This window comes from Podarcis gaigeae, assembly GCF_964106915.1.
Source record: "Podarcis gaigeae genome assembly, chromosome: 5".
In the NCBI taxonomy this organism is placed as follows: domain Eukaryota; kingdom Metazoa; phylum Chordata; class Lepidosauria; order Squamata; family Lacertidae; genus Podarcis; species Podarcis gaigeae.
In genome coordinates this window covers 73,940,618-73,967,688 of record NC_139681.1, presented here as the reverse complement: position 1 = coordinate 73,967,688, position 27,071 = coordinate 73,940,618, and the positions used below count along the sequence as shown (strand labels likewise).

General features: G+C 40.2%; 1 protein-coding gene across 8 annotated transcripts in view; it reads right to left on the bottom strand.

The window, feature by feature from the left end:
• U2SURP (U2 snRNP associated SURP domain containing) overlaps positions 1-26,098 on the bottom strand; it is a 36,077-nt gene extending 9,979 nt beyond the window's left edge. The window contains exons 1-19 of one of the 8 annotated variants that reach the window (XM_083739298.1): positions 25,813-26,098; positions 21,557-21,604; positions 20,068-20,166; positions 18,274-18,388; positions 17,364-17,506; positions 15,763-15,830; positions 14,325-14,419; positions 14,210-14,242; positions 14,034-14,116; positions 12,351-12,516; positions 11,301-11,512; positions 9,741-9,784; positions 5,630-5,734; positions 4,851-4,917; positions 4,596-4,759; positions 4,055-4,217; positions 3,492-3,571; positions 2,667-2,754; positions 1,202-1,324 (exon numbers count right to left, since the gene is read on the bottom strand). In XM_083739298.1, coding sequence (XP_083595424.1) covers positions 1,202-1,324; positions 2,667-2,754; positions 3,492-3,571; positions 4,055-4,217; positions 4,596-4,759; positions 4,851-4,917; positions 5,630-5,734; positions 9,741-9,784; positions 11,301-11,512; positions 12,351-12,516; positions 14,034-14,116; positions 14,210-14,242; positions 14,325-14,419; positions 15,763-15,830; positions 17,364-17,506; positions 18,274-18,388; positions 20,068-20,166; positions 21,557-21,604; positions 25,813-25,857 — 1,941 coding nt within the window. In that variant the 5' untranslated portion in view covers positions 25,858-26,098. Of the gene's footprint in view, positions 1-1,201; positions 1,325-2,666; positions 2,755-3,491; positions 3,572-4,054; positions 4,218-4,595; positions 4,760-4,850; positions 4,918-5,629; positions 5,735-9,740; positions 9,785-11,300; positions 11,513-12,350; positions 12,517-14,033; positions 14,117-14,206; positions 14,243-14,324; positions 14,420-15,762; positions 15,831-17,363; positions 17,507-18,273; positions 18,389-20,067; positions 20,167-21,556; positions 21,605-25,812 lie in introns of all 8 variants that reach the window. The other 7 variants (XM_083739297.1, XM_083739299.1, XM_083739300.1 and 4 more) reach the window with 7 other exon arrangements.
• Positions 26,099-27,071: the final 973 nt, after the last annotated feature.

The following is a 27,071-nucleotide window of genomic DNA, read 5'->3' as shown; positions in this document are numbered from 1 at the left end:
CACATTAAAAACCTCTGTCAAGTATACAAAGCGGTTTACCATTCACACAATACATGAAGATGCCAGAAGTAAGACCCTGGTTACAGATATAATACATTTTCCTCAGGGTCCATAAATGTAGCAGATGCACAATTTCTGGGGTGGGGGAGGGGGGAAGGGGACACCAATGTTTGTGTTTAATAATATAAAAGTTCAGCACATGGAAACACTTTCCAAGTTTTCCTTCAGAAACCAGGTAATAGATAGCTGAGTTCCCATATTCCTGTAGTTCATTTATTTACACTGCAGTAAGTCTACATACAAACAATGTAATCTCTCCTGCTTACTTTCTTGAATTACTTCACAAAAGACATCTGGCATGAGTAGTACATGTTTATGGTTTGGATAACCCAATAATTTTGGCCTGGCCTGGCCTGCACTTCACATGAAATAGTACTTAAAATAGACCATGCTTTACACACACTGCTGAAACTATGGGCATTTTGCTCCTTCCCCATTGCTACTGTGCAGGGGAGGAGACAAACTGTACTGTGACTTCTTGTCAAACTTAGGCTCCTTTGCTTCTCTCCAAACAAACCATGAGCCGTAAGACAAGAACAACCCTCCGTGTGAACCAGGCCCTAAGTTGTTTGTATCTTCTGCTCTAATTACAAAACCAACCAACTCTCAACAACTACACGTTTCTCAAAACTGCTTCTCCTTGCACCTGTGAGGAATTAGCCACAGGTTAGAAATTCTTGGCTCTAACAACTTTTTAGACACATTCCAGCTTCTTGAGACAAATGCTCTAACAGACAACATGTAATTTATTCCGTTAATTCCAACTCTAATATGGAAGAGATGGAGGCTGGTCTCAAGCATTCAGGTATTTTAAAATTCTCTCTCACTCACAAACACACACCTGAATACTGATAAAGAGGCAATGCACGTGCTTCAGGTTCCAAGTAATTTCCAATACGTAACTGGTAAATGAGCTAGTTCAAAGGCAAAGGTATGGACAATGTTAACATTCACATTAGGGGAAAACTGTGTTTATGCAACTTCAAATGAAAGGAGAGATTCATTTGGGAACCAAGAGAAGCCTTCATGCCCTAGAGTCCAGCTACAAACCTCTGCTATGATTTCCTTACCTGTAAGGCTTCAGATTCTCTTGTTTGCTTCCAAACGAATAGTACCAATAATGGTCTTATCTCACACTTACCTCCACTTCCTTTTCTTCAATAATATTTACAAGCCCCAAGAAAATATTCTGCAGTTTGATCAAAAATGGTTCTGGATAAATCGCCCAGTCTTCCCATGCTCTGAAGCATGTCATTACCCGTTGCTAAAAGTAGTAAACAATGCTAGTCATTTGTATTGAGAAGTACTTTAAGAACATTACACAAAGCACAACGCCACCTTTCTAATTAGCACTGCACCCGTCACAGAATGTTCATATCGGTTTTGATGTGTTTAGTAAACTTGGGGGGAATCCAGCAAAGTCATACTCAAAGCAGACCCACTGAAATCCTTGTTAAGGACTAACTTGAGGCAACTGATTTCAATGGGTCTACTCCAAGTATGACTTAAGACAGATACAACCTTTTGGGTACAGCCAATAAAAACCAATATATTTGGTGCAGACAGCAATGGAGTGAAGACAGCACTATTTATATTTAATTGCGATTTTATTTTCACAGCAAACTATACACAAACTTGGCCTTGGTGAAAAACAAAGTCATTTGTTTCTGACATGAAAGGTTGTATATTTATTGAAGGGCAGTTTCCTAATGCAATTTTCTCCCCAGAGAGGCTTGCACTAATTATTTTTTGGCACCAAGCAGAACAGCTTTTATTTAACACTTATATTTTTACAACACTATTTTGTTTGCTGTTTTATATTATTTACATTATATATTTATAATTTCAATTTTTTATGTCAATAAAGGAACAAATGAGGTTGGCTACTAGAGAGGGCCTTTCCAGTGTTGGCACCCTCAGAGAGGTCTGTCTTTTAAGGTGCCAGGTGACATTTTCAGTCATAAGTATTATTATTATTATTTTTACTTTCTATTTGTTGTACTGATGTCATTCTCCATGTCTGGTTTTACTGTGTGTTAAGATGTTAGTTTCCTATCATATTTTATGCTTTTAATTTTTACTTGCAAATCACCCAGAGGACTTTTGTTGTTAGGTGATATATAAATATAGGAAATAAAAAATAAACTTCTAAGAGAAAGTTCCATGGGATACCACTGAATTGAAACACTTGATAAATTGTATCACCTGTGGCAAGAACTGATATTATTGTTCCACACTACTTGAATTAACTAGCTTATCAATAGCAAGATGTGTGTGCTATGGCCTTGTTAAATTGGTCACGGCAGCTAATCTGCTTTTAGATAAATATCACTATCTGCTAGTGGTGGTTTCGTTCTTCATTTGCCTCTGAATCAGTTCTCTACATTTCCCATCTCTTCTCTCTGTTGCCCTGCCCCCATCATGCATATATATGCTTGCCAATTCACAGCTACACTGCATTCATCTGCTGAAGTGGTCTATGATCCACAAAAGCTTGCATGATAATAATTTGGTTAGTCTTTTAAGTCGCAACGGACGACTGTTTTCACCCTGAAACTGCTCACTGCATGGAAGTAAACAAATTCAATAAATAATCATACACATACCTTAAAGTTTTCAGACTGTAAATGGCCTTGTATTGTTCGGTATGTAGCATTCAGATCAGAGTATATCTGGCAAAGTTTTGTCTCAAAACTGAAACAACATTTTCATATATTACAGTTTGCATTACTGAGTAAGCCACAGCGAAAGTCATTCAACTTGCATCTAAGCTACAAATATGTGCGCCCAAATTTCTAATTATACAGAAGAGGCCCTAAACACACCCATTTAGGAATAGGTCTAAAATTAGCTTCACGAATAAAACCTTTATAAAGGTTACTACAATTTGTCAAAATTTATTGCTATAGGCCAACCCAGTCTTTCAAGACACCTAGCACATGTATATACAGTGGAACCTCGGGTTGCAGACGTAATCTGTGACGGAGGCACGTCTGCAACCCGCAGTGTTCGCATCCTGAAGCGCGCGTCTGCGCAGGCACGATTCAGCACTTCTGTGCATGCGCAAAGCACGATTTAGCGTTTCTGTGCATGTGGCAAAACCCAGAAGTAACCCGTTCCGGTACTTCCCGGTTTCCCACGGCCCATAACCCAAAAACACATAACCTGAAGAGTCCGTAACATGAAGTATGACTGTATTCACACATACAGAGAGAGAAATTATCCTAGTTTAACAATGAATGCATGCTACAGAGGAAAGTTACACAATTTTAAGTTGGCTCCAAATTGATCAAGTGTAAATATTTTTTTAAAGATTGGTACTCCTACAGATTTGTCAAGGTGCCAGACAGTACTACAAGGTAGCACATGCAAAATTCAAAATCTACAAAGGTTTTTGACTTTTCTTGAAAGTTTAAAATGTTGATACTTACAATTTTCTGTAATATGAAGCATTGGCAACCTTTGCAGAAGAATTGTACAACACATCCGACACCAAATATAATCTTGCAATCTGCAAAAAAAATTTAGAAGTGTTACCAATATTACTGTCCCACAAATAACTTTGAAAATCCAGTTGAAATTGCCATTTTAAGAGAATAGCATACCAGCTTTTAAAAAATAAATAAATAAAGCCTGTTCAAATGTGCACGATATAAACTCCTGCTACAAAATGCCAAACTATCCAAAGTTCAGCACCAAAATACTCAATGTCCAACTTCTTGGGGGTGGGGGGGGGGGAATCATGAACAGTTGGCACAATCTGCAAAAGGCAAATACCTATGCAATTTATTTTTAATCAAAGAGGAAAAACACAAAAGGAACATGTGACTATTACAAAGCTTTACAACTAGGGCAGAAGACAATTTTAATTAAGCAAAAAGCATCTTTCACAGTTGGTTATTACTATATACATAGATACTGATTGCTTTGCAGCCAATCAACAATGCACAAATTTACACATAAAACATAAAAACTGTTGAGAAATCAACCATACCTTTTTAGGAAGTGGAGTCTTCAAGATGGATAGTGACTCAGCAATGCAGTCTACAATTTCTTCAGCAGCTTCAGCATTATTAAGACAGAAAACCATTGCATCTCCAATATCATTCTTACGCGGTGTTAACCCACGCAGGATTTCCTCTAACTTGTCCCTCTGTCTAAAATTCCAGTTTCAAATTTTTAGAAAACTTAGCAATACCTTTTCTGTATATTTATAAATGAGCCTTATTGAACATTCTATTTCAGAGTCAAAGTAACTGAGAACAATCTGCAATACATTTTTTTACTGAGACGAGAGAATTTTAGTAGTAGTTTATCATTTTCACCCATACTCAATAGGAGGGGAAACATGGATGTTTAGAAATTAGTTACTTCTAAGAAACTTTGTGTTAGGATGCTTTCAAAAAAGTTGGCCAGCTCTTCCACATACTGGAATTTCTGTGTAGGCTCCTATCTCTACACATTGGAATAGTGCAGATGAGCTATCACTTGTCTATGTGAAAAGATGACATATTAGGTTCTTTAAAGATGCTTACTCCTCCTTAAGTGCACCCTTCTTGCTAGGTTCCTCTACGAATGCTTCAGGCTCTTGTTCTTCTGACATCCCATGGAGATACGGATTTAAAGGAGGTGGCCTCCAAAATGACCCATTTTTAAACATACGGAAGTCTTCAGTCCTCCATTTGGTTGGTGATTCACCCTAAAAAAACCACACACACACAACCATGGTCAAAGCAACCAGTATGCTGATCACAGGTAATATTAGAAGTTGCAGTTAAAAGTATTTTTACCTGTAGAATTGAATAAAGCTTCCACCGGTAGTATACATGGGCTGGAGTCTGGTTCTCAAATAAAAACCTAAATAAAAAGCAGAGGGTGTGAAATCAGAGCATGTCCCTATTGAGATCACTAACATAAGGAAAAGCAGCATTTCAATACCAGAAAAAAACTAGTTTCTACCACTATACCACACCCCTACCATTCTTTGATCTATGCAACATTCAGATCATCAAGACCTAGATCTTACAAGCAGCAGATCTGGGAGCATACCAGTATTTGCACTGTACCACTTCAGGCTGCAGGTGAATATTCACATGAACACTATTCAATCATAAGAGAACGGGAGTGAGAGATTTTGTGATTCTTATATTGGAATTTTATGTTGTGAACTGCCCTGAGATTCTACAGGTATAGGGGCAGTATACAAATTTGATGATGATGATGATGATGATGATGATGATAAGAAGGAGAAGAAGAAGAAGAAGAAGAAGAAGAAGAAGAAGAAGAAGAAGAAGAAGACGACACAAGACTGACATGTCAAGGAAAAGGTTAGGTCAGTTTCCTATTTTCTGTCACTTATTTTTTTTTAAGAAATATAGTCAATTGTGTCTGAAAAGATGCACTACACACAAATACTTGAAACCTCATTTTCTGCTTGTGAGAACTATGCCTACAAGGTAGTAGGGTTTGCATAAATGCCTGTGAATAACTGCACACAGCAGCACTGAAGCAACAATGACAGTACATGTGACAAAGACAGCACTGAACAGAAATAGAAAAATATAAGCACCTGAACATTGGATTATTGATTTCTCTGTTCATAATCATGGCTTCAAACATAGGTCCTTCACGCACCACAAACTCTATCATTCGATGTATCAGCGCAAGCAAATTCCTACAACAACAACACAGTTAAAGAAAAATTGATTCAGACCTAACACTAAACAAACTACACTCCACCTAAGGTATTAATAAATGGAGAAGATTATTTTTGCTGCACAGTTAAGAAGATTTATACAAATTAAGAATTTGGAGCAGTGTTCTGAACACCATGATGGGCAAAAATAAAACTAGTATAAAGTAGTAGTAGGTCCTGTGGCTCATTGAATTATATTAGAAAGAGAAATGCATATTCTTTTCCAGTTCGTTGTTCACTTTTGCCTGAATCAGAACTAATGCAATAAAAACTGTGTTTCTAAATATAATAATGCAATTCTATGCACACTTATCAGGGAGTAGGACCACTGGAACTCAATGGGGCCTCCTTCTGATTAGACATGCATAGAATTGTGCTGCAGGAGAATCCTCTGCTCAAAATTAAACTTTTTGTTTGATAAAGTATTTTGCTTAAGTTCAATTAAAATTCAAAATGTTGTGCATGCACACACAAATGCTAACAATCAAAATACAACAGAGGTGGAAGGAAACGGTATGGCAGCTTATGCTTCAGTACTGCTGAAAGTTGAGTGCCTAAGAACCTGATCTTAATCAGGTTCCTTGGATGAGAAGCCAGCAGGATACAATTTTCATTTTACTTTCAAGGACACCAGGAAGAACACTTTTCTTCAGGCGAGTATTTATGCCATGAAAAGGTAGCTGTCAACTGTGACAACATACCGCTTAGTAATAATAATTATTGAGCCACAAGTTCTAATCGCTTCTCTACCATGAACAATAATTTTCAATCATTAGGCATTTCAAATTGCACTCAAGGATTTAAGTCAACATTAAAAAAATGTAAAAATCAACTACTACAATATAGTAAGAAAAGTTTTTAATTTTGGAATATATCCGATTTGCTTACATCCTAAGTTAAGACCGGTCAAGGAAAGAAAGTTTCTTGTCCCTTCGTCTGCCTGTAACCACCTGAGCTTCCACAAATGCTTGACTGGAGAGCCAGGGGCCCTCTTCCAAAATGAGAGATGGAATGGGAAGTTAGCCAAAACAGGAGGTGGGGGAAACCAGCCCAAACTGAGCTGACCAACTTCGGCCACATCCAAAATTGCTGAGGAGTTTCATGGGGTACAGGTGGCTGCAGCAGAAGAAAGCTGAAAACTTTTCTTCCATCAAACTCCATTCAATTAATTTATCTTCAGATACAAGCCTTTGACCACAATCCAGAGAAGAGCAAAGAGATCCATACACAATGGGGCAGGGTATTGTTTTAAAAAAAGAAGTATTTTTCTGAACAGCAGTAGTTTGTGCTGCACTATAAACTGCAGTTTAAGCTTTCCAGAGTTTAAAAAGAAATCAATCAAATCAATGAAAAACCCATGGTGCATGCATGCTCATTTGCACATGAAAAGGGCTTCCCTGGGTTGCTCAGTTGTATACCAAGACAGATATCACAATATGTAATAGGTATTAGAATAAAAGCAGTACATTTCCCCCCCCCCCAGCAGCCCCAATTTCATCCTACTACAGATGCTATTTGCATTAAATCAAAGCAGTATTGGCTTCCTGCCACATTCGAAAGGTGTTTGTGACTACTAAACGAGATGCATGTCTCAGTATTTTAAAACTACAATTATTCCTAAGTGTCATACTCTGCTTAATGCTTTTCATAGATCTTCAATGTGCATATCATTGCACGTTAGGACTTTGTCCAATCTTAATCACTCACAGGTAATGCACATCTGTTTGACAACTTAAAAAGGGAAATCTCTTCCTACCTTCATGGATATTAGGACTATTCTTACTACAATTAAAACATGCTGTTAACTACTAGAAGCAGTCTAGAAGTCTTATCCTAAAAACTTTCTATGATCATCCAAGAACCACTGCTCAACACACATTCCAAATAACTTAGTAATCATTTTACTCACTGCAGTTTTCTGGAAGTCTCAAGTGAAAAAAATATATCTGAGTATGCACAAACTGTATTTGAAAATACCAATACCAGGAAGTCATTTTTGGTTTTGACCTTTAAGAGCCTTTGGGATCACATTACTTGCAAGTAATTGGGCATATTCAGTAGTGGCACACAAGCTATAAAAAGCTATTAACTGAGGTGCCTAGGCTTCACAATAAGCCCTGATCATAAGCCATTTCTCCTCTAGCACAAATCTGCCCTTCTTTGCATTCCTTTGATACATTTGAAAGTATTATGCCCCCCATAAAGTTGATTCTGCATATCAGCCTCTTATGCTCCAAATTAAGTTTTTAAAAAGTTAAACCAAACCCTTTTTCAAGGAATAAGAGGACTGAAGCATCCAATCTCTGAAAACTTTGCATCACACTCAGGAGCAACAACAGGACAGGATGGCAAAGTTGTTAAAGATGAGCTACAATCTTACCACTTCTTACTGTTCAAAGCTGATGCTCTTGCATTTTGGTCGCTGAACAGCATCACAGATAAAACTAATTGACTAGAAATGTTGCGGTCTCAGTACATCAAAGCATATACTGGAGATGTTCATTAACTGTTTCACCAAAATTATGTCAATAGAATTTCTAGTAGGAGGCTCAAAATGCTTCATATTAATACTTTTAAATACAGTTATTGATGAACATAGGAACAGTTTCTATGGCACAGACTGAAATGCTGCAGTGAGCAAAATTGGAGCACTGCTTTTTCTAAAAGAGATTAAACGCTAACCAACAAAAATCTATCTAAATGTTTGCAACCACGTTCTATTGGCCCATCTCAACTATCCCCCATTGCACTAGTACTCTTCAACTCCAGAAGCTGCAACTCCTCTACATTAATACTGTGTGTTTTATGTATGGAAAAGATGTCTTCACTGCTCTCTCAAAAACTTACAGCCTTGCTACAAAAGTACTGAGAATGTTCATGACAAAAAACAGTGTAGCATGAAAGGATGATAAGTTTAAAAATTTCAAACATTAAGTTGGCCAACAAAAAAGTCTTTTCAGTTATAATAAAACCACATTAATTGGAGCCGATCGTACCAGTGTCTGGTCAAAAACTGTATACTTTCCCAATCCATCCCATGATGTTTTCCTGGTCCCCCGCTGCCGCAGACAGTTCAGCTGGTGTTGCTCACCAAGGCCAATGTCAAAGAGAATTTGAATTCTTTGGTGTTCCTTTTTCTTTTCTTTTTTTTAAAGCAAGTGTTTGTGTTACAATGTTTGAGAATAATTTTATGCTTGGCTGAGCAAGGGTATGCCTAGCACTTACACTGCACTAATCATGAGTTGCACCCTTGGTGTCAAATCTCTGGGCTATGTGGCTATCTTCCATGTTTAGACACTCCTAACTCGGGGAAACAAAACGTAATTGGGGCAAGTGCAACAAAACAGCCTTTAAGGAAACATTACAGAAAAGAACATATGGTTGTCCTAACTTTAGTAACCAAATTCTTCTAACGATCCCAATTTTATATCCTCCATTAAACCTTCTGATAATGTAAGTAGCATTTATATCTTTCTGGTTATCTGTGCCTAACTTGCAGCTCTGCAGATGTTGTTGGACAACTGACATAATTCCTTACCCTTGCCATGGTGGCTAGTAGGGCTGATGGGGTGTTCATAATCCAGCAACATCTAAAGGGTCACAGGTTAGCTGGGTAAATGTTTATCGGATACTCTCAGGCTATCTGGATAAGAAAGACTATACTGCTATACCCCACTAAGCTATCAGTCATTCGGCAAATCTATATACCACTCAGAATTTTACTGATATACAGAAGTCTTCATTCACCTGCAAAAATAACCCCATATTTAATCCGTTTAAATTATTATTCTGAACTGAAATACTAGTTAAAATAAATGAAACCTCAATTTTAATATAGATCCCAACATTCACACTGCCAACCTAGGTGGTATAACCATTGCTCAGTCAAGCCTAAAACTTTCCTCAACATGACACTTTTTCTGTAAAATTCCAAAAGGGGATATTTGCTATATTTAGATCAGTAATAATAAAGAAAAAAATGTACCTTTCTGTTGGGATAACCACTTTGACTATGGCTTGCGACAGAGTCTGTATATGAAGTCACATCAGATAATAAACATAGAATATGTGAGTATTGTTAACAAGTAACAAGCAAAAAAATACATATGCATTGAAAATACTACACATCTATCACAAGTTTTGCAGGCAATCACTGCTGCGAAGTTATACACTACGGATTTACATAAAGAGCAAATGGCTGTGTGCAGCGAACCACTGAAGGTTCACTAATTTCAAAGCACTAGAACATTCCTGAGAGAATGCACATCAATGAACTGAATAGGTACTATACTGGCAATGGCAGCAATCTACAGGAGCAGGCAGGATCCATGCACACAGCAGGGCTTTTCTTTTTCCTAACAGCATTCCCCTCTACTGCATCAGTAGCCATTTCCAAAGGCCTCTTGAGTTTTGGAAACAGTTCCCTGGTACAGAATAGGGGAAAGGCTTTAAAGGAAGTGGAAAAATCAAAACCTTACTGTGCCCTGGCAAGTCCACTGCATGAATATGAAGGGGCTTGCTAGATGAAAGACCAATGTAAAAAGAAAAAAAGAAATCTTCTTTCCCTTCCATTTGCTACTTGGGTCCTGCACAAACTATAGCTTATTATTTACTTAAGCATGGTTAAGTAATCAGGCTGTGAGACAATGTGCTCCTTTCCATCCCCTCCTTTCAGAAGACTGACTTCTCCAATCTGCACCATTGGCTTTAACCACAGTTAATCATTACATCTGCAGTAATACTGACTACAGTTAAGGCTAATCAGGAGTCTCACTTAACCAGGATGAGAATCCAAGCTTTGACCTTTGATTTCAGATCCTGTTTGGGGGAGCGATCCCTGGTTAGCCTTACTCACAGCCAGCAACACTGCCAACACAACTGTTAGCCATGGTTAAGGCCAACAATGGCCAATTTACACTTCAGAAAGTGATGGGGCACACAACCTTGCAGCCAGCTCTCAATTCAAACAAGAGTGTTACATTTGCACTGGCCTCTAGTTCCCAACCCTGCCAACTCTAAAGAACTTTACAACTTACTATATCATTGTGACCTTACACTTGGTTTTAAGATATACTTACCATGTTCTAAAGACTAATATCCTTTTAAATATCCTGCCCTCTTCAGCTATTGAATCAATGTCTGAAATAATTTTCTTCATTTAAAAAAAAACTAATTGTGAGCTCATTTTAGTGTTCATTTATCTGCCTGGATTTAAAATTTAGCCTTTTAAAATGAAATAATTTAAGATAATGCAAATCTGGCAGCTAACAAAAAGGGGGACATAAGAGGGGAAAAAACCAGGGAGCGTGGAGGGGGAAAAAACCCCAAGACGGCCAGATTTAAAAGTGCAATGAAAAACAAGGCCCAATTCTGTGGCATAAATATACCAAGGCAATGCCTCTGAAATGAGGCTTCTTAAGCTAAGGCAGGGAACAACTCAGTTTTAGCTAAGACCTGGACAGTGCAATTCTATAAAGACAATATTAAAGACTACCATAGATTTAGCATTTATAAAGATGAGGTATGGCCCTGGTTAACTTTTTACCTTCTCAAAATCCTCCTTGTTTTTTGGCGGCGGCAACATTGGAGCATTTGGGTTCTTCAACCTCTCTCTGGGCTGAGCATTAAATGGCAGGCCTGAAGGAGGTGGCGGGAGAGTATGCTCCATCATGGAGGGGGGAATATATATAGGATGTGGAGGAATAGGAACAGCTTTGCCCCAGCCTAGTTTCATTTCAAAAGACATGATCATCTTGCCTGCCAAATGAAAGATTGCATTGGTTTAGAAAAAGGCAAGTTGAAAGAAATAGCAGTATTTCAATGAAAGCAAGTGGTGTCCACATAAAAGCTCACTTATTGTGTCACATATCAAAGAATAATGCTGCCTGCTGCTGCCAGAATATGAATTCTCCCCTCTCCGCTAAGTCCTGCACTCTCAGTTTTATTTAGGAGAAATGTATGCTTCCAATCCTTAAGAAGAACAAGAGTAAGAATCTGGCTGGACATACTACGTCTATAGCAACTAAGCATTGCCGACCCTAAAGACCAGCAAGCATAGTAAAACTTTATTACATATAAAGGAGTTCTAGTTCAAGTAGCGGAATACTCACACGCGCCCCTTCAACTTTTACGAACTGCCTACACAATCTTCTACACTGGAAGACAACTCAGGCAAGCTTTCAGATTGCAAGTCCTTTTTGAGAGGAACACAACTTATTTTTGTGAAGTGCCCAATACTTGCATAGGGTGTACAAAAGTGGAGAGGTTTTCTCCCCCTTTCCTGGATTCTTTCACTCTGGAATCTTGAAAGAAATTCCAATGCTACCTCCTAGCCTTTGCCTTTTATTAATTTGTGCCCCACGAGGGAATGATTAATGAAAGCAAAGATGTCTCTTTTTTGTCTTGGTTCCGCTTGAGTTGGCTCAGAAGGGTTCTTCTAAAATTTAGAGCACCCCACAATGGGGGGGGGGGGGAATGGAGCACAACTGAAAGAGAAAATATACCTCTACCCTCAATTAATTTCCACTAAAAAGTACATTGCTTCTCCTAATACTTTTCCTCAAATGTCATATTTCAAAAGTTTTTTTCTCTTTACCGTTTAAGTTCTTTAGCGCACGTTCAGCATCTCTCCTATTCATGAAAGCAACAAATCCACAATTCCTCTCTCTCGCTCTTTCTTCATCAGTTCTTGGCCACATAATTTTGACACTTGCCAGAGGCCCAAAGCGTCCAAATTCTTGACACAGCATCTCTTCATTCATCTATAGCAAATAGGAAGAAACCAGAACGTGATTCAACAAGTTCCTTTCAACTGGACACAAGAAGAAAGCAGCTAAGGAACCAGGCATTGTAAAAGTGTTATGAGAAGGCCATGAATAAGGCAGACACAGATTGAAGGCTCACTGTCATAGCACCAAATCATGGATTGGAGCTAGTTCTAAGACATACTAATCTGGTGTACCTTTAACTTGCAATACAGATTTACTTCCTCGCTCACTGACATAGCATGTGGCCACTTATCCTGCAATTAATTCCAAGGTATGGGAATGGTGAAAAATCTGCCAAATATAAAAGGTAAAGGTAAAGGTACCCCTGCCCGTACGGGCCAGTCTTGACAGACTCTGGGGTTGTGCGCCCATCTCACTTAAGAGGCCAGGGGCCAGCGCTGTCCGGAGACACTTCCAGGTCACGTGGCCAGCGTGACATCGCTGCTCTGGCGAGCCAGAGCCGCACACGGAAACGCCGTTTACCTTCCCGCTGGTAAGCAGTCCCTATTTATCTACTTGCACCCGGAGGTGCTTTCGAACTGCTAGGTTGGCAGGCGCTGGGACCGAGCAGCGGGAGCGCACCCCGCCGCAGGGATTCGAACCGCAGACCTTTCGATCGGCAAGTCCTAGGCACTGAGGCTTTAACCCACAGCGCCACCTGCGTCCCTCTGCCAAATATATGTTGGTCCAAAAGCCTAGGCTGGCCACTCCTCCCCAGACACAGCAGGAAGGTGGAGGGGAGAATGAATCAATGGGGGAAAGGTTAGCCATAAAGCAGAAAGACTAACAAAAAAGATAATGGGAAGTGCAAGTGGGCAAGCAGAGATTTTTTTCTTTTCTGTGGCTTTTATGCCTGGCATTAGAATGTTGGTATCTCATTCCATCAATCTCTTTTTAAGCAGAAGAGTGCACAACAAAGTTCTTGTGAAGCATCTTCACTCATGTTGTTAGAGCTTGAACCATACTTTCTACTATATTTAAACATGAGAATATAAGCCATTTTTGGAACAGCTTTCTGCAAAAAGTACAGTGATACCTCAGGTTAAGAACCTAATTCGTTCTGGAGGTCCGTTCTTAACCTGAAACTGTTCTTAACCTGAGGTACCACTTTAGCTAATGGGACCTCCAGCTGCTGCCACACGATTTCTGTTCTGTTCTTAACCCGAGGTACTATTTCTGAGTTAGTGGAGTCTGTAACCTGTAGCGTCTGTAACCCGATGTACCACTGTAAACGAATAAATGGTGGCCAAGCACAGCAGATAACCTGGAACTCAGAGACCGAAATTCGAATCTCTACTCAGCTACTGATAATTTCATGCAAAGAGATTCTATCAATTCCCTAGCTGTAAAATGAGAATTGACATTTCATGATTGTTCAGCAAAAATGGTTTTAATACACCTAAGTGCTATCCTAAATAAGTACAATAATATTTGTATACTGCAGACGTGGGAATATATATAAAGTTAACACAGAAAGGATTGGTCCAAACATCAATTACTGCAATCATTACCTGGGGATTAATGTTTCCCAGGTACAAATTTGTCGTACTTGGATCTCCTACATCATGTGAACCTGGAGCATAGTCATCCAATACTAAAAAGAAAAAGAAAACAGGATGTAATCTGAAGTGTAAGTTTTACATTAACAAAAGATTTTAAATCAATAGTTATGAAACTTTATTACCACCCGAAGATCTGTTTCTTCTTGAAGGCGTATCCACTAAGGGAAGCAAAATATGCCTATTAATTCCACAGCTTTTGTAGACTTAAATAACTACAATAAAATTATAATAACTACTTACTGGAACGGCGTTGGCCATCTGAATCCGATTGAGGCGGCTCAAAACGACTTAATCTACCTTTGGTTTTATGTCTTTCATCACGCTCTTCTTGAATTCTACAGAAGATATTTTATGAAAGTGGTAACTGGTTGGAATCCTAATGGCTATAGTTAAATGGGTTTTTTTATTTTAAAAAATTCAACACAGAGAACAGCCTGAAGCATTTTTTAATACTTTAAAATAAATGTCCCACAGGATGACTGTTCAATTATCCTTGTGTCAAGTCGTCATGTTTAGCCCCAAGGTAATTCCACTTCAAACAAGAGCAACTTTCCCCATTTCTCCAAATCTACAATGGGCTGGATCAAGACTAAGTTTATTTAAATCCCACTGCAATCAATGAAATTAGTTATAACTCTGATTTCAATAGGGACTAAATTCAAGAGTCTGGATCCAACCCAATAAAAACTGCATGCACAATTCAAAATTACACAGGTGACACTTTCGTCTCATTGATGTAGAGCAGCCTTCTTCAACCAGGTGTCCTCCACAGCTCTGGACTACAACTCCCATGGGCCCAGCCCTGTAGTCTTGACTTTCAAAACGTAACTTTCGTTTTCATGTAGTAGTTTACAATATACCGTATTTTTCAGCCTATACGACACACTTTTCCCCCTCCAAAAATGAAGGGGAAATGTGTGTGCGTCCTATGGGGCGAATGCAGCCTTTCGCTGAAGCCTGGAGAATGAGAGGGGTCGGTACGCACCGACCCCTCTCGCTCTCCAGGCTTCAGGAAGCTATACGCAAGCCTTGGGAGCCCGCGGGAGTTCCCGCCAGGCTCCCACGGCTTGCGGAGAGCTACCTGCACCCTGAAGCCTGGGCGCGCTGAGCAGTTGTAGTTAAGCTACTTTTTAACACAAAAAATGTATTTTAAAACTCAATGAAAATGTAACTTAACAGTAGGCCAGTTATATTATGTATTCTGCATTCTATGCATGGCATAGCAAGTAAAGAACATCTCCACTGGCATTTTGTTCCTATTTTATTAAAACAAATGAAAATAGCCTACATTTGTAAGAGAAACACATATAAACACCAGAAAACAGAACAATTATGTAGATCCATATTTATTACTTGGCTAAAATAAGAGGAGCCACGATTTTTCAGAACACTCAGTATGGTGTTTTATCTTCCCTAATTCATATATATTCTATTGCTTCTATATTTTGTGCAATTTTCCAAATTCTAAAAAAATCTGAAAGAAGGGATTACAGGACTACAAAAATTCCCGGGCATTAATATTTTTGCTAATATTAGAAGACACTATCTAAAATTCAAGCAATATACTAACAGGACTTAGGTTATTTATTCATCACCAATCTGTCCTATATTGATGTTTTAACAGAAATCAAATTCTGAAAATCTGATTATCTGAACCAACATGAAGGAAAATACTTACTGTTTTAATTCTTCTTTAAAAAGCTCCAAATTGCTCTTTTTCTTTTCTTTCTCCCCCTTCTTCAAAGGCTAATAACACAAGTTGAATAATATTCAGGAACACACAATGACCATTTTATCAACATCTCAAAGCAGTTTACAGAAAGAATAAAATATTATCAGTAAAAATGACCAGTTAAAAGCAATTGTTTAAAACATTCAACAAATAATTATAATGAATAATAAGCTAAAAACCAGATTAAACCAGTGGAGAAGAAGAAGAGGAGGAGGAGTTTGGATTTGATATCCCGCTTTATCACTACCCGAAGCAGCTAACATTCTCCTTTCCCTTCCTCCCCCACAACAAACACTCTGTGAGGTGAGTGGGGCTGAGAGACTTCAGAGAAGTGTGACTGGCCCATGGTCACCCAGCAGCTGAATGTGGAGGAGCGGAGACGTGAACCCGGTTCCTCAGATTACGAGACTACCGCTCTTAACCACTACACCACACTGCCACAGTGGAGGTCTGGGAGCAGAGGTGTTATATGCTGGAAGGGTCTTACTTCTGTCAGCAACCATACACAGCATTCTGCACTAACTGCAGCTTCCATATGGGAGCACAAGGGTAGCCCTACATATAGCACAGTGCAGTATTCTTGAAGTAACCAATGCATGAACTACTGTGAATAAGCTTCTCCAGTCCAGAACAGTTATAGCTGTCTTACCAGTCATAGCTGATAAATGGCTAAAAGGGCTGAGGCTACCTGGACCCCCAGTGACAAAGCTGTATCCAGAAGTACCTCTGGACCGCAAACCTGCTCCTTCAAGGGGATGCAACCCCATCCAGGCTACAGAATTGCTCAGTTTCAAGGACACAGGAAATCACCTATGCAACCTCCATCCTGTCAAGATTCAAGCTCAAAACCTATTCACACTTCATCAATATCACACATCAACACTAAAATGGCCTGCAATTCAACAGGGAGAAGCTGCAACGCCATATAAGAGCATTATGTCTAGGGGTATTTCAGGTGAAGAGGAGAGCCACCAATAACTTTAACCCCACCCCAAGACCTGCAGAAAGCCATGGTATAATCCCTGAGCTTCTAATAACAGCCCTATCCTGTGCTGGCTGGTGACGAACAAGATGCCTTTCCTTATGTTTGGATAAAATGGGGAGAAGACTCACTAGTCTTCAGCTAGGATTTCACAACCTTTTCCTCCTTATTAATTTATTTACTGAAACTAATATAATTAGAAAACAACACATTCTTCTAGAAATGTTTCTTAAATCAAATACCACCAGAATTTATGTTATTTTAAATTTTGCACTGTTTATGCTTTCACAACTGTAAGTCACTTTGAGATATTTTATGTGGTAAACAACAAATAAATGCAATAAATAATGATAATAATATTGACTTTTTCACTTTTCGTAAATAACATCAAAACATGGTTTGACACTACAAGAATTTCCTGTTTGTCTTTTCTGCTTTATTCTATAATTTTCATCTACATCACTTTATAAGATTCACTTGAAAAGCATAAATGACTAAAATAGTAATTAATGTATTTTCAAAACAAGATATAGGGAAACAAAAAACCTGCAAAATCTAAACTTACTGGCTTTTTGGTTTCTATTATTAGAAGGGATGGAGGCCTCTCATTAGAAGAAGATGACTGGCTCTGGCTCTGGGTTTTTTGATCTGCAAATCTTGATGAAGGTTTGTAGATTTTTCCTCGTTTCTCATCAGTTTCGTGTTCTTCTGAAAGACAGGCTAATAGTTACTGAAAGATTCTATTTGAACACACTAGCAATGTGCCTTTTAACTTTCTCCCCTTTTAAACAGAATTCCCCAACCCGCAGTATCACAAACTGAGAAATGAACACCTTTCCAAAGGTGGTTTTTTTTTCTTTTGCCAGATTACATGGGAAGCAGGGTGTTGCTGTTCAAAAATCTCAAATCTAAAGCCCCACTGGGCTCTCAAAATGAGATGCATGCTTTTGGGCGGGGCATAACTATTGTGCTTCATGGTACTTCATCATTAGAAGGGAAGGTAAAGGTAAAGGTATCCCTGCCCGTACGGGCCAGTCTTGACAGACTCTGGGGTTGTGTGCCCATCTCACTCAAGAGGCCAGGGGCCAGCGCTGTCTGGAGACACTTCCGGGTCACGTGGCCAGCGTGACAAAGCTGCATCTGGCGAGCCAGAGTCGCACACGGAAACGCCGTTTACCTTCCCGCTGGTAAGCGGTCCCTATTTATCTACTTGCACCCGGAGGTGCTTTCGAACTGCTAGGTTGGCAGGCGCTGGGACCGAGCAGCGGGAGCGCACCCCGCCGCAGGGATTCGAACCGCCGACCTTTCGATCGGCAAGTCCTAGGCGCTGAGGCTTTAACCCACAGCGCCACCTGCATCCCCATTAGAAGGGAACATGTCAGAAATATTTCTTAATCTGAAACCCAAACATTTTAAGTAGGATAAAAAAACTAAGTAATCAAAATAATTCTATGTAGTATAGTGGCAAATCTTACCTTTAGATGCATTAACAATACCTCCTCTGACAAACGTCTTCACTTTATTACCATCACTTCCTTCAAAGGCAGCAAGGAATTCTTCATAAATTTCTGCAGCAGCCTTCTCATCCTCCTACACCCACAAAAATGTTATGCAAGTTACTAATTCTGAGAGATTTTCATATTGTTTATATTCATTTTTGTACCCCTGCTAACCTGAACTACCAACAAAGGTGTAGGATGCAAATTCTCTTGCTACTATACTTTATCCCCACATGAAGAGGAAACTCATAGATTTAAGTTAGCATTACAGGCTTGGATCCTAAACTGTTCTTCCTTTAGTTTAAGGAAGGGGATTTCCATTAAGTCCTTCCTCCATTTGCAGCCTCCAACAACATATCCCATACCATGCCCAAGGTATCTCAGCATTCATGAGCAGACTTTGAGAGAAGGGGAAATTCTTTAGCAAAATAGAGATAATATAATACTGGCCAGATTGGATAGCTTCAAAGTTGCAATTAACTTTTTTTCAAGTGGCAGTCGTTAGGAATTGTCATTTAACAATGCTTTCATTTTTTCCATTTACATGTAAGAAGTCTGTACTATTGAGATGCTTTGTCTTAGAAGTATTCCAATACAAATAATTGTCATTAAATGAGCTTACTTTTTTCTCCACTATTTAAATATTTTTGCTTCTACTCCCTTTGGCCACTGGAAACACTTTTTATTCATCCAGGACACAATAGTAAACATACTGTATTTTTCGCCCTATAGGACGCACCAGCCCATAGGACGCACCTAGTTTTTTGGGGGGTGGGGGGGAATAAAGGGGGAAAATTATTTTCCCCCCCAGCCGCGGATGTCTGCCCGAAGCGCGGGGTGCTCTGCTTCAGCGCGCCCCGCGCTCCGGGCAGCAGGCTGCTATCCGCAGCCCAGGCTTGCTGATAGCTTTCTGAAGCGTGGAGAGCGAGAGGGGTCGGTGCACACCGACCCCTCTCGCTCTCCACGTTTCAGCAAAAGCCTGCATTCGCCCCATAGGACACACACAGATTTCCCCTTCATTTTTTGAGGGGGGGAAATGCGTCCTATAGGGCGAAAAATACGGTAACTAAAAAGGGACACCTTGTTACTAAGTCAAACATGTTAAGTCAGATCCAAATTGGTGATGACACTGGAAAACGTTCTGTAAAACCTACATCAGCGACTACAAATAAACTATGAGTATGAAGGATACAATCTTCCTTTTCAAAGGGAAGACTCCAATCTCAAGATAGAATTTGGGATTAATTAGAAACATAAGGGCTACAAAGAACTGAGACTAGAAAACCTGTCCCTGATGGCAGACATACTGGGGTGTTCAGCCCCAATTAGTTAATTTGCTTCTCTTGAACTTTCTTTAAGACTGAGTTAGAAAAAAATGGACCCCCCTAGGTTCATTATAACCAGGATTAAAAACAATAAACACCACACACAATAGCCAAACTGCGTTGAGAAGAAATTTGCATGCAAAATGCAAAGCGTGATCCTGTAGCCCAACCTACTTTTGGTTAGAACTTGCATCTTACTGGGCTAAACTTTTCTGTCTGAAATCTATCCATTGGTTTAGAGAAACAGCTGTGTGCACAATTTAGATTTGGCAGCAAATGTTAACAAGATACAATTTTAAGAGTACAACGGGAAAACAACACTAAACTAAGTCAGTATTCTCCAAATAAAAGCTTCTGGTTTTATCAGCAATAATCTGTGAGTAGCAGCAATAAGTAGAACATAACCATCTGATTAAATAATAATAAAATAATTCTGAAGTATTACCTTCTTTTTCAATTCTTCCTGTTCTTTCTTGCTTAAAGTTCTCTTGGCAGCACTCATCTTGCCAATACTAAATGCTTTAAGTTTGCTTTCTAAAAGTGGCTGCAAGAGGAAAAAATATTAATTCGATCATAAGGCTGGGATTTTAGATGCATTCATTTATCCAGTAACACCTGAAGTGCTCTGGGAGGACAATGAATTTCTAGATCCATTTCAGTCAGGGTTTAGGTTCTGTTTTGGCACGGAAACTGTTTTGTTTGCCCTGTACGATGACGTCTGTCGGGAGAGACGGGAAATGTAGTCCCCATCTGGATAGGGATAGCCTAACTTCTGCCATCTGTGCTCTGGTAGCCTGTGGGTTAGATTACTGCAACACATTATACGTGGGGCTGCCTCTGAAGAAAGTTCAGAAACTTCAGCAGGCAGGTTGCTCAACGGGGCAAGAGAGTTTTGAGCATATAATGTTAATCCTGGCCTGACTGCATTCACTGACAATTCAAAGTGCGGTGGTGGCTCCCCACTTGTGGAATGCTCCCCCCAGGGAGACTCACTTGGCACCTTTGTTATGTATCTTTAGGCACCAGGCAAAAACATTTCTCTTCTCCAAGGTCTTTGGCAGAGTAAGAAGTCCTCCTACAGTGGGAAGGATCTTATAGGTGGGGAACCTGGACTTAGGGGACGCACACCTCTTGCACCAGGAAGACAGAGAGCTTGTGCCTGTGACACTGCCCCAAAACCCTGCATTTTCCTGGGATGGGGTGGATATGAAAAGACTGAAAAGTAATTTGCACCACTGGAAATCAGCAACCAAGCTAGGCAACATTGAGATGCTGAAGACTAAGATTCTTACAGGTAGAGAAACCTGTTAGTCAAAGGCACAAGCCAGAGATCAGGAAGATATAGAGAGAACAGACAGAAGATATAGAGAGAACAGACAGAAGAATTGGGTAGGGAAGGGCTGGGGGTTTACAGGCCAAGTGAAGTTTGAGAAGAGGGAAGAGACAAGGGAACAAGACATGGTGATCTGGGAGGCAGAACAGTAGAAAAATCATAGGCTATAGAAGGGATGGGGAAAGGGTTCAAAGATTAGGTGAATTTAAGTTTATATTAAGAGATCGGATGTAGGGTGGCATACAAATTTAATTAATAACAACAACAACAAAGCACTTTGTGCTTTTGAGAAGATCCGTATCTCAAAGCCGCATCTATATCAATGAGCATGGTCTTTAAAATACATTTTACAGAACACTTCTTGAAATGCTCAACCACATTAAAACTCATTCACACCAACAGTATACAATGATATAAAAGAAAATGAACTATTGTACTATATCCAACATGTAGTACAGCTGGCAAAAATCCCACTTTGGGAAGGGAATGAACCAAAGTAACAATAAACATTTTTAAAGAGACAACAGCTCATACATATCAATTGGTGAGGACAACAGGAACAGTTTTGTTAAGATTTTTGCTCATCCACCTTGAGACTTACATGATTCTCCGGAGATCCAGTTACACGTGTTGTGTCCGGCACCCTGGCCTAAAAATGAAGGATATACAAGAATTACATTCTAGAAGCATTTAATTGGTTGTCAACACATTTTACAACCATAAAAAATCAATTTTCTTTTGAACTACCTTCACCATCAACTCAAAACTCAGGTTTGACCATTCTGAAAAGAACTGTGAAAAACACAGCCATCTCTCTACTGCAGGGATTCTAAAATGAGCTCAAGTTCTATAAGTAAAGGACAATATACTTTTAAAAGGAGGTGCAATATTCTTCAAAATAATCTGGCTTATTTTTAATTGCACAAAGTGGTCAGCATCTAGGATCTTTGATATAACACTTTCCTTCATCTTGTAAGGCTTTTCAGCAATAATCCTGAAGTTGTCTACTCCAGGTAGTCCAATGTGACTATCTTCATTTCAAGCTGCTGATCCAGAAATTCCTTTATCTACCTCATACATAATCCACTTGCTATAAAAGACACAACATTTTAGTAAAATTTTATATTCTTCCTATTTTCATTGACCAAAATTTGAAAGGAGTCAATTAAATTATGCAATGAAATTATGCGGTTTCTCTCAAATTAGTATTCAAAAACTAAATTAATTCACAAAGGTCAAAAAGCAACAAAACAAAGCAATAAAGTTATGATCCAAACACCTGCCTAGGTTCAATTTTAGTCTATTCATTTTGATCAACTGAACTCTATACTGTTTATTAAAGTACTGTACCTGCTATTTGAGACAGAACGAGTTTTATGGTTTATTGGATCCTTGCCTCAAATTCGCTAAACAAGTCTATTCTGCCATGTTATGAAGAAAACCATTTGTGAACCTCAGTCTAACTTCCTTATTCAATAAATATGTGAACACTGGAAATAAAGTAATAACTGAAACTGAATCACAACCTGGTAATTTATTTTCTAATACAAAAAACCATCCAACTTTATTGAAAGCCAAGCACTGGTAGAAAATTGATTTTATTAGTATCTAGAAAAGAAGCAGGTTTCAGAGACCATGCATCATTATTACTATTGTTCCGTTCCCATACAATTAAAATGGCAATCAGTAACAATTTCTCATTGATTTTAACAGGCTAAATTTCACTGATTTTACTACGGCCTAAGACTTAAGAACAAATCTCTCAATGCATCTGCATACAATGCAAGTGGAAGCCTTTCCCTCTTAAAATAAAGGCAAGTATATTGCATTTCCTTTACTGTACAAGTAATAATTGGATAGATAGAACTTTTGGGGGGGGGGGGAGCTTGCCAGTGTTTTCTACAGAAATAATTCAGTTGAAGACCGTATTCCAGGCAATGGCTGAGATTCCAAAAGCTGCTCAAACACTCACAAGGGGCTTGCATTAGGTAAGTGAAATTCATTATCCTCTCCACTCTTGAAATAGCTGAGCCCTATCCTGTACCACACAGTACTTTTGAAACTGTTCAGTTTCAAAGGCAGTTTGCCAGATGATGTGGCAGGGTAGGTTACAGGGTGGGGAGAAAAGAGAGTTAACCAAAAAAACTTGGGTTTCAGCTTCACAGTTATTGCATTGGGGTGAATAAGCTTTACCTTACTCAATTCTGCACTGTGCAGTCTGCTTAAATCACCACTGCTCTATTTCTTCAAATTGCTCCAATATTTTAGGAAAACTTGCTTTCCCATAGAAAGTACCGGTACATCAACTAAAATCGCTTGAAAGAAGGTGGATGATGTGCAAAATTTGGTCAGTTTAGACATAATAATCCCTGCTTCATAAATGATTGTTTTATGAAGTCACTGGTGATTCTCATTCTCACTACCAGTACCAAATTGTAGCGTAGGGGTAGCCAACCTGGTGCCTTTCAGATGTTGTTAGTACAGTTTCCCTCTGCCCCAGTCATTATGACCAACAGTCAGGGTTGATTAGAATTGTAGCCCAACAGCACCTAAAGGACACAACATTGACTACCCGCATCCCACTAAACCAAGTCCTTTTTTTGTATATTAAACTTTTAGCTTGCAAATGTAATAAGAGCTTTGAGCAGAGCTGGCAGCACTCCTCTCTGAAGGCCATTCCACTTGCTCATTAAACATTAAAAAACTAGTGCCTGAATTTGCTTTGCTTTTTGTTCCTTTTTTTTGTATCATGTCTGTTAAACTGTAAGAGAGTAGGTATGGACAATTTGTTTCTTAAATATTTGTACAGCATCTGGAAAAAATATACCAGTAGGTGCTTTATAAGTTGTTGTTTTTTTAAAGTAGAGCCACAACACCACATTTTCCCAGTGCTGCTGATTATTTTATTACTTGATTTAGAACAAGGAGAGCCAATGTGGTCCCCTCAAGTTAATACATTGTTGGACTACAATTTCTGTCATCCCGACTACTGGCCAAGCTGGCTGAGGCTGATGGGAGTTCAACATCTAGAGGAGTCTACTGGCTACCATTATTTAGATGGTTCTTGATCTCCAATAATGCATACATAATCCTCAAAAATACAAGGAAAAACAAAAATACCTACATGAATATATGAATAAGAATATATGTCAAACATGTATAAAAAGACTAAGGAAACAACTAGCTGAAGACAAATTATTCAATGTGGTTGTGTACTTTTGATGTTTACCGTATTTTTCGCCCTATAGGACGCACTTTTTCCCCTCCAAAAATGAAGGGGAAATGTGTGTGCGTCCTATGGGGCAAATGCAGGCTTTCGCTGAAGCCTGGAGAGCGAGAGGCGTCAGTGTGCACCGGCTTGCGGGCGGCAGCCTGCAGCGCGGAGGACGCCCCGTGCTTCACGCAGGTGTCCGCAAGCCTTGCACGCCCGGCGGGAGTTGCCGCCGGGCGCGCAAGGCTTGCGGATAGCAGCCTGTTCTGGGGGCTGGGGTAGCTCAGGCTTCCCCCGCCCCACCCCCACGGCTGGGGAGGGGAAGGAAATAAATGTTTTTTTATTCATTCCCCCCCCAAAAAAAATGAAGTGCGTCCTATGGGCCAGTGCGCCCTATAGGGTGAAAAATACGGTAATTTATTGTTTATGACTACTTTTGTTTGTAATTATGTGATTTTTTTAATATATATGTTGCAGACTGCCTTGAGCATGGTTTTAACTTTGTAAAGGCAGTACACAAATAAAGTGATTAATTGGTCCCAAGTTAAAAGATGCATAAGTTAACCTCTGTACCCTCCCTTATAATAAACATCATTTAATTTCAGAAACCCAGTTAAGGTGGCAGCACAAAATCGAGGGAAGTATTTTCAATCTATACCTAAAAACAAGAAACTTTTGGGGAACAAAATCAGTCAACAAAATTCTGAAATATCTCATGTAAGGAGGAATAAACTGCTCTAGAACAGCTTTAACGTGTCAAATAAGAAAGGGCCATTTCACTCAAGTCTATATCCCTATTTTTTCCCCATGTAACAAAAGGCCTTGTACATCATAACGTACTTTGTGGTGTGTAAATTCAATGAAAAGCCAGTCATGAGAATCGTGCAGCCTTGTTAGCAATGATCTACAGTTTAATCATTTCTGTCATTTTTAAGTATTGCATCTCCTTCGTGACAATGCAGGACAGTACATTCAAAATATTGTAAACTGCTACACTGTTAGCTATCTTAAATAGCCCCGCGTCGCAAATATATGCCAATATTACCTAAGTAAAATGATCGCCAGGATGCATAAACTGAATGTTTATGCGGCTCGGAGGCGGAGGGGATGCTCACAAGCCTGGATCACACACACCAGACCTCCCTCTCCAAGCACACGAGGGCTTAAAAATGGGGAGGATAAACTCCCAATAATAATCAACGCAGAATGGAATCGTGACCCATATACACCCCACGTTTTTGCAGCCTTTTCCGAAGAAACCCCGAAGAGACGGTGCATCGGAGGAGCGGGAGAACGAAAAGGACCCCTGAAGCAGCTCTTTCCCGGAGAGAAGGGAGATTTTTTTTAAAAAATGTGTAAGGAAACGGAGGCGACGCGGCCGCTCCGCTTCCTCCCCGCTATAATTCCCCCCTCTCCGTCGCCCTCGCACCGCCACCGGCTGTGCTGGGAGGCGGGAGAGAGACTAGGCCGCGAAGCCAACCGAGCTCGCTTCCTTGCCCGCCTGCGCACCACGTCCCGCATCGGCGGCACGCGCGTCTCCAGGCCGGCTCCCGGGGCCAACCCTCCGCGTCCACCCGCCGGCACTTGCCCGCCTGCCCCCCTCGGACCAGGCGGAGCCGCCGACTCGGCCCCAAGAGCGGCCTCACCTTCGCACTGGCCTTCTGCGAACCGCCTGGCGTCTTGTCCGCCATCTTGATTCTGTTCCCCAGCTCAAGCCTCAGCAGCGGGAAATCGAGCGCCGACTCCACGGATTGGAAGAGAGAGGGATTCTAGGCGGAAGGAACGGCGGCGGCGGCGGCGAGGAGGAGGAAGGGCAAGGCACGGCGAGCCGATGGCCGAGCGCGAGATTTCGGAAGGTTAAAAAAAAAAGGTTGGGCAAAGAAGGAAGCCTAGCTCCGCCTCGCCCGCAGGGCATAAAGCGAGAGGGGGGGGGCGCGTTAGCGCGCATGCGCGGTGAAAGGGCTTGCTTCGAATGGGATGCAGATTTCTTAAATCCTATTGACGTCTTGTCAGCTTGGCATGTGCAGGAAACGCTGATCCGGACACTCAAGTAAGTCGCCCAAAGCCCGCCGACCCATGAGCCCAATTGCGGCTTATTAAGTAATGCATAATGAATATATATATATTCATTATACACATATATACACACATATTCATATGTACACACACATATATATGTGTGTGTGTGTATTCATTATGCGGGGATATATTCATTTTATCTCTCTCTCTCTTTCCCTCCCCCCCCCATATATATATATATACACACACAGTATATAGAATCCTGACCATAAGTAAATTATATGCATTTCCTATAGCGCTGAGTAGCTTCAGTCGTAATGTGCATAATAATAAATAGCGTTACGGGACAGAGCTTTCGGACAGATTTTATTTCAGGGATAATGTGAGTCAGAGAAGAGCTGTTGAAATCCTAAACTGGCGCCTTGGAGACAGTTCTGGCATGAGGGCAAACAGATTAAATCTGAGAAAACCAGAGGTCCTGTAGGTTCCAAGATGCCCAGCTGTAGAAGGAGGCTTGCAGCTTGTCCTAGATAGGGCGGCACTCGCCTTGAAAAACCACGTGTGCCGTTTGGAGGGCCTCCTGAACTCATCCCTGGCTGGGAAATACCACGTGGCTTTGGTAGCCAGGAGTGCGTAGCCAGGAGTGCGTTTTTTGGTAGCCAGGAGTGCGTTTTTCCAGCTTTCGGCTGGTATGCGAATTGCAGCACTATTTGGAAAGACTCGACTAGACTACACACTGCAGATGTGCTTGAAGATGGTTTGAAAACTTGGGCTGATCCAGAGTCCTGTTGGGAGAAAAGCTTCAGTGCATTTATAGGCTCAATTTAAAGTGCTGTTTTTAATGTTTAAAGCTTTAAATGTTTTGGACCGAAGTTGGCTTCACCTA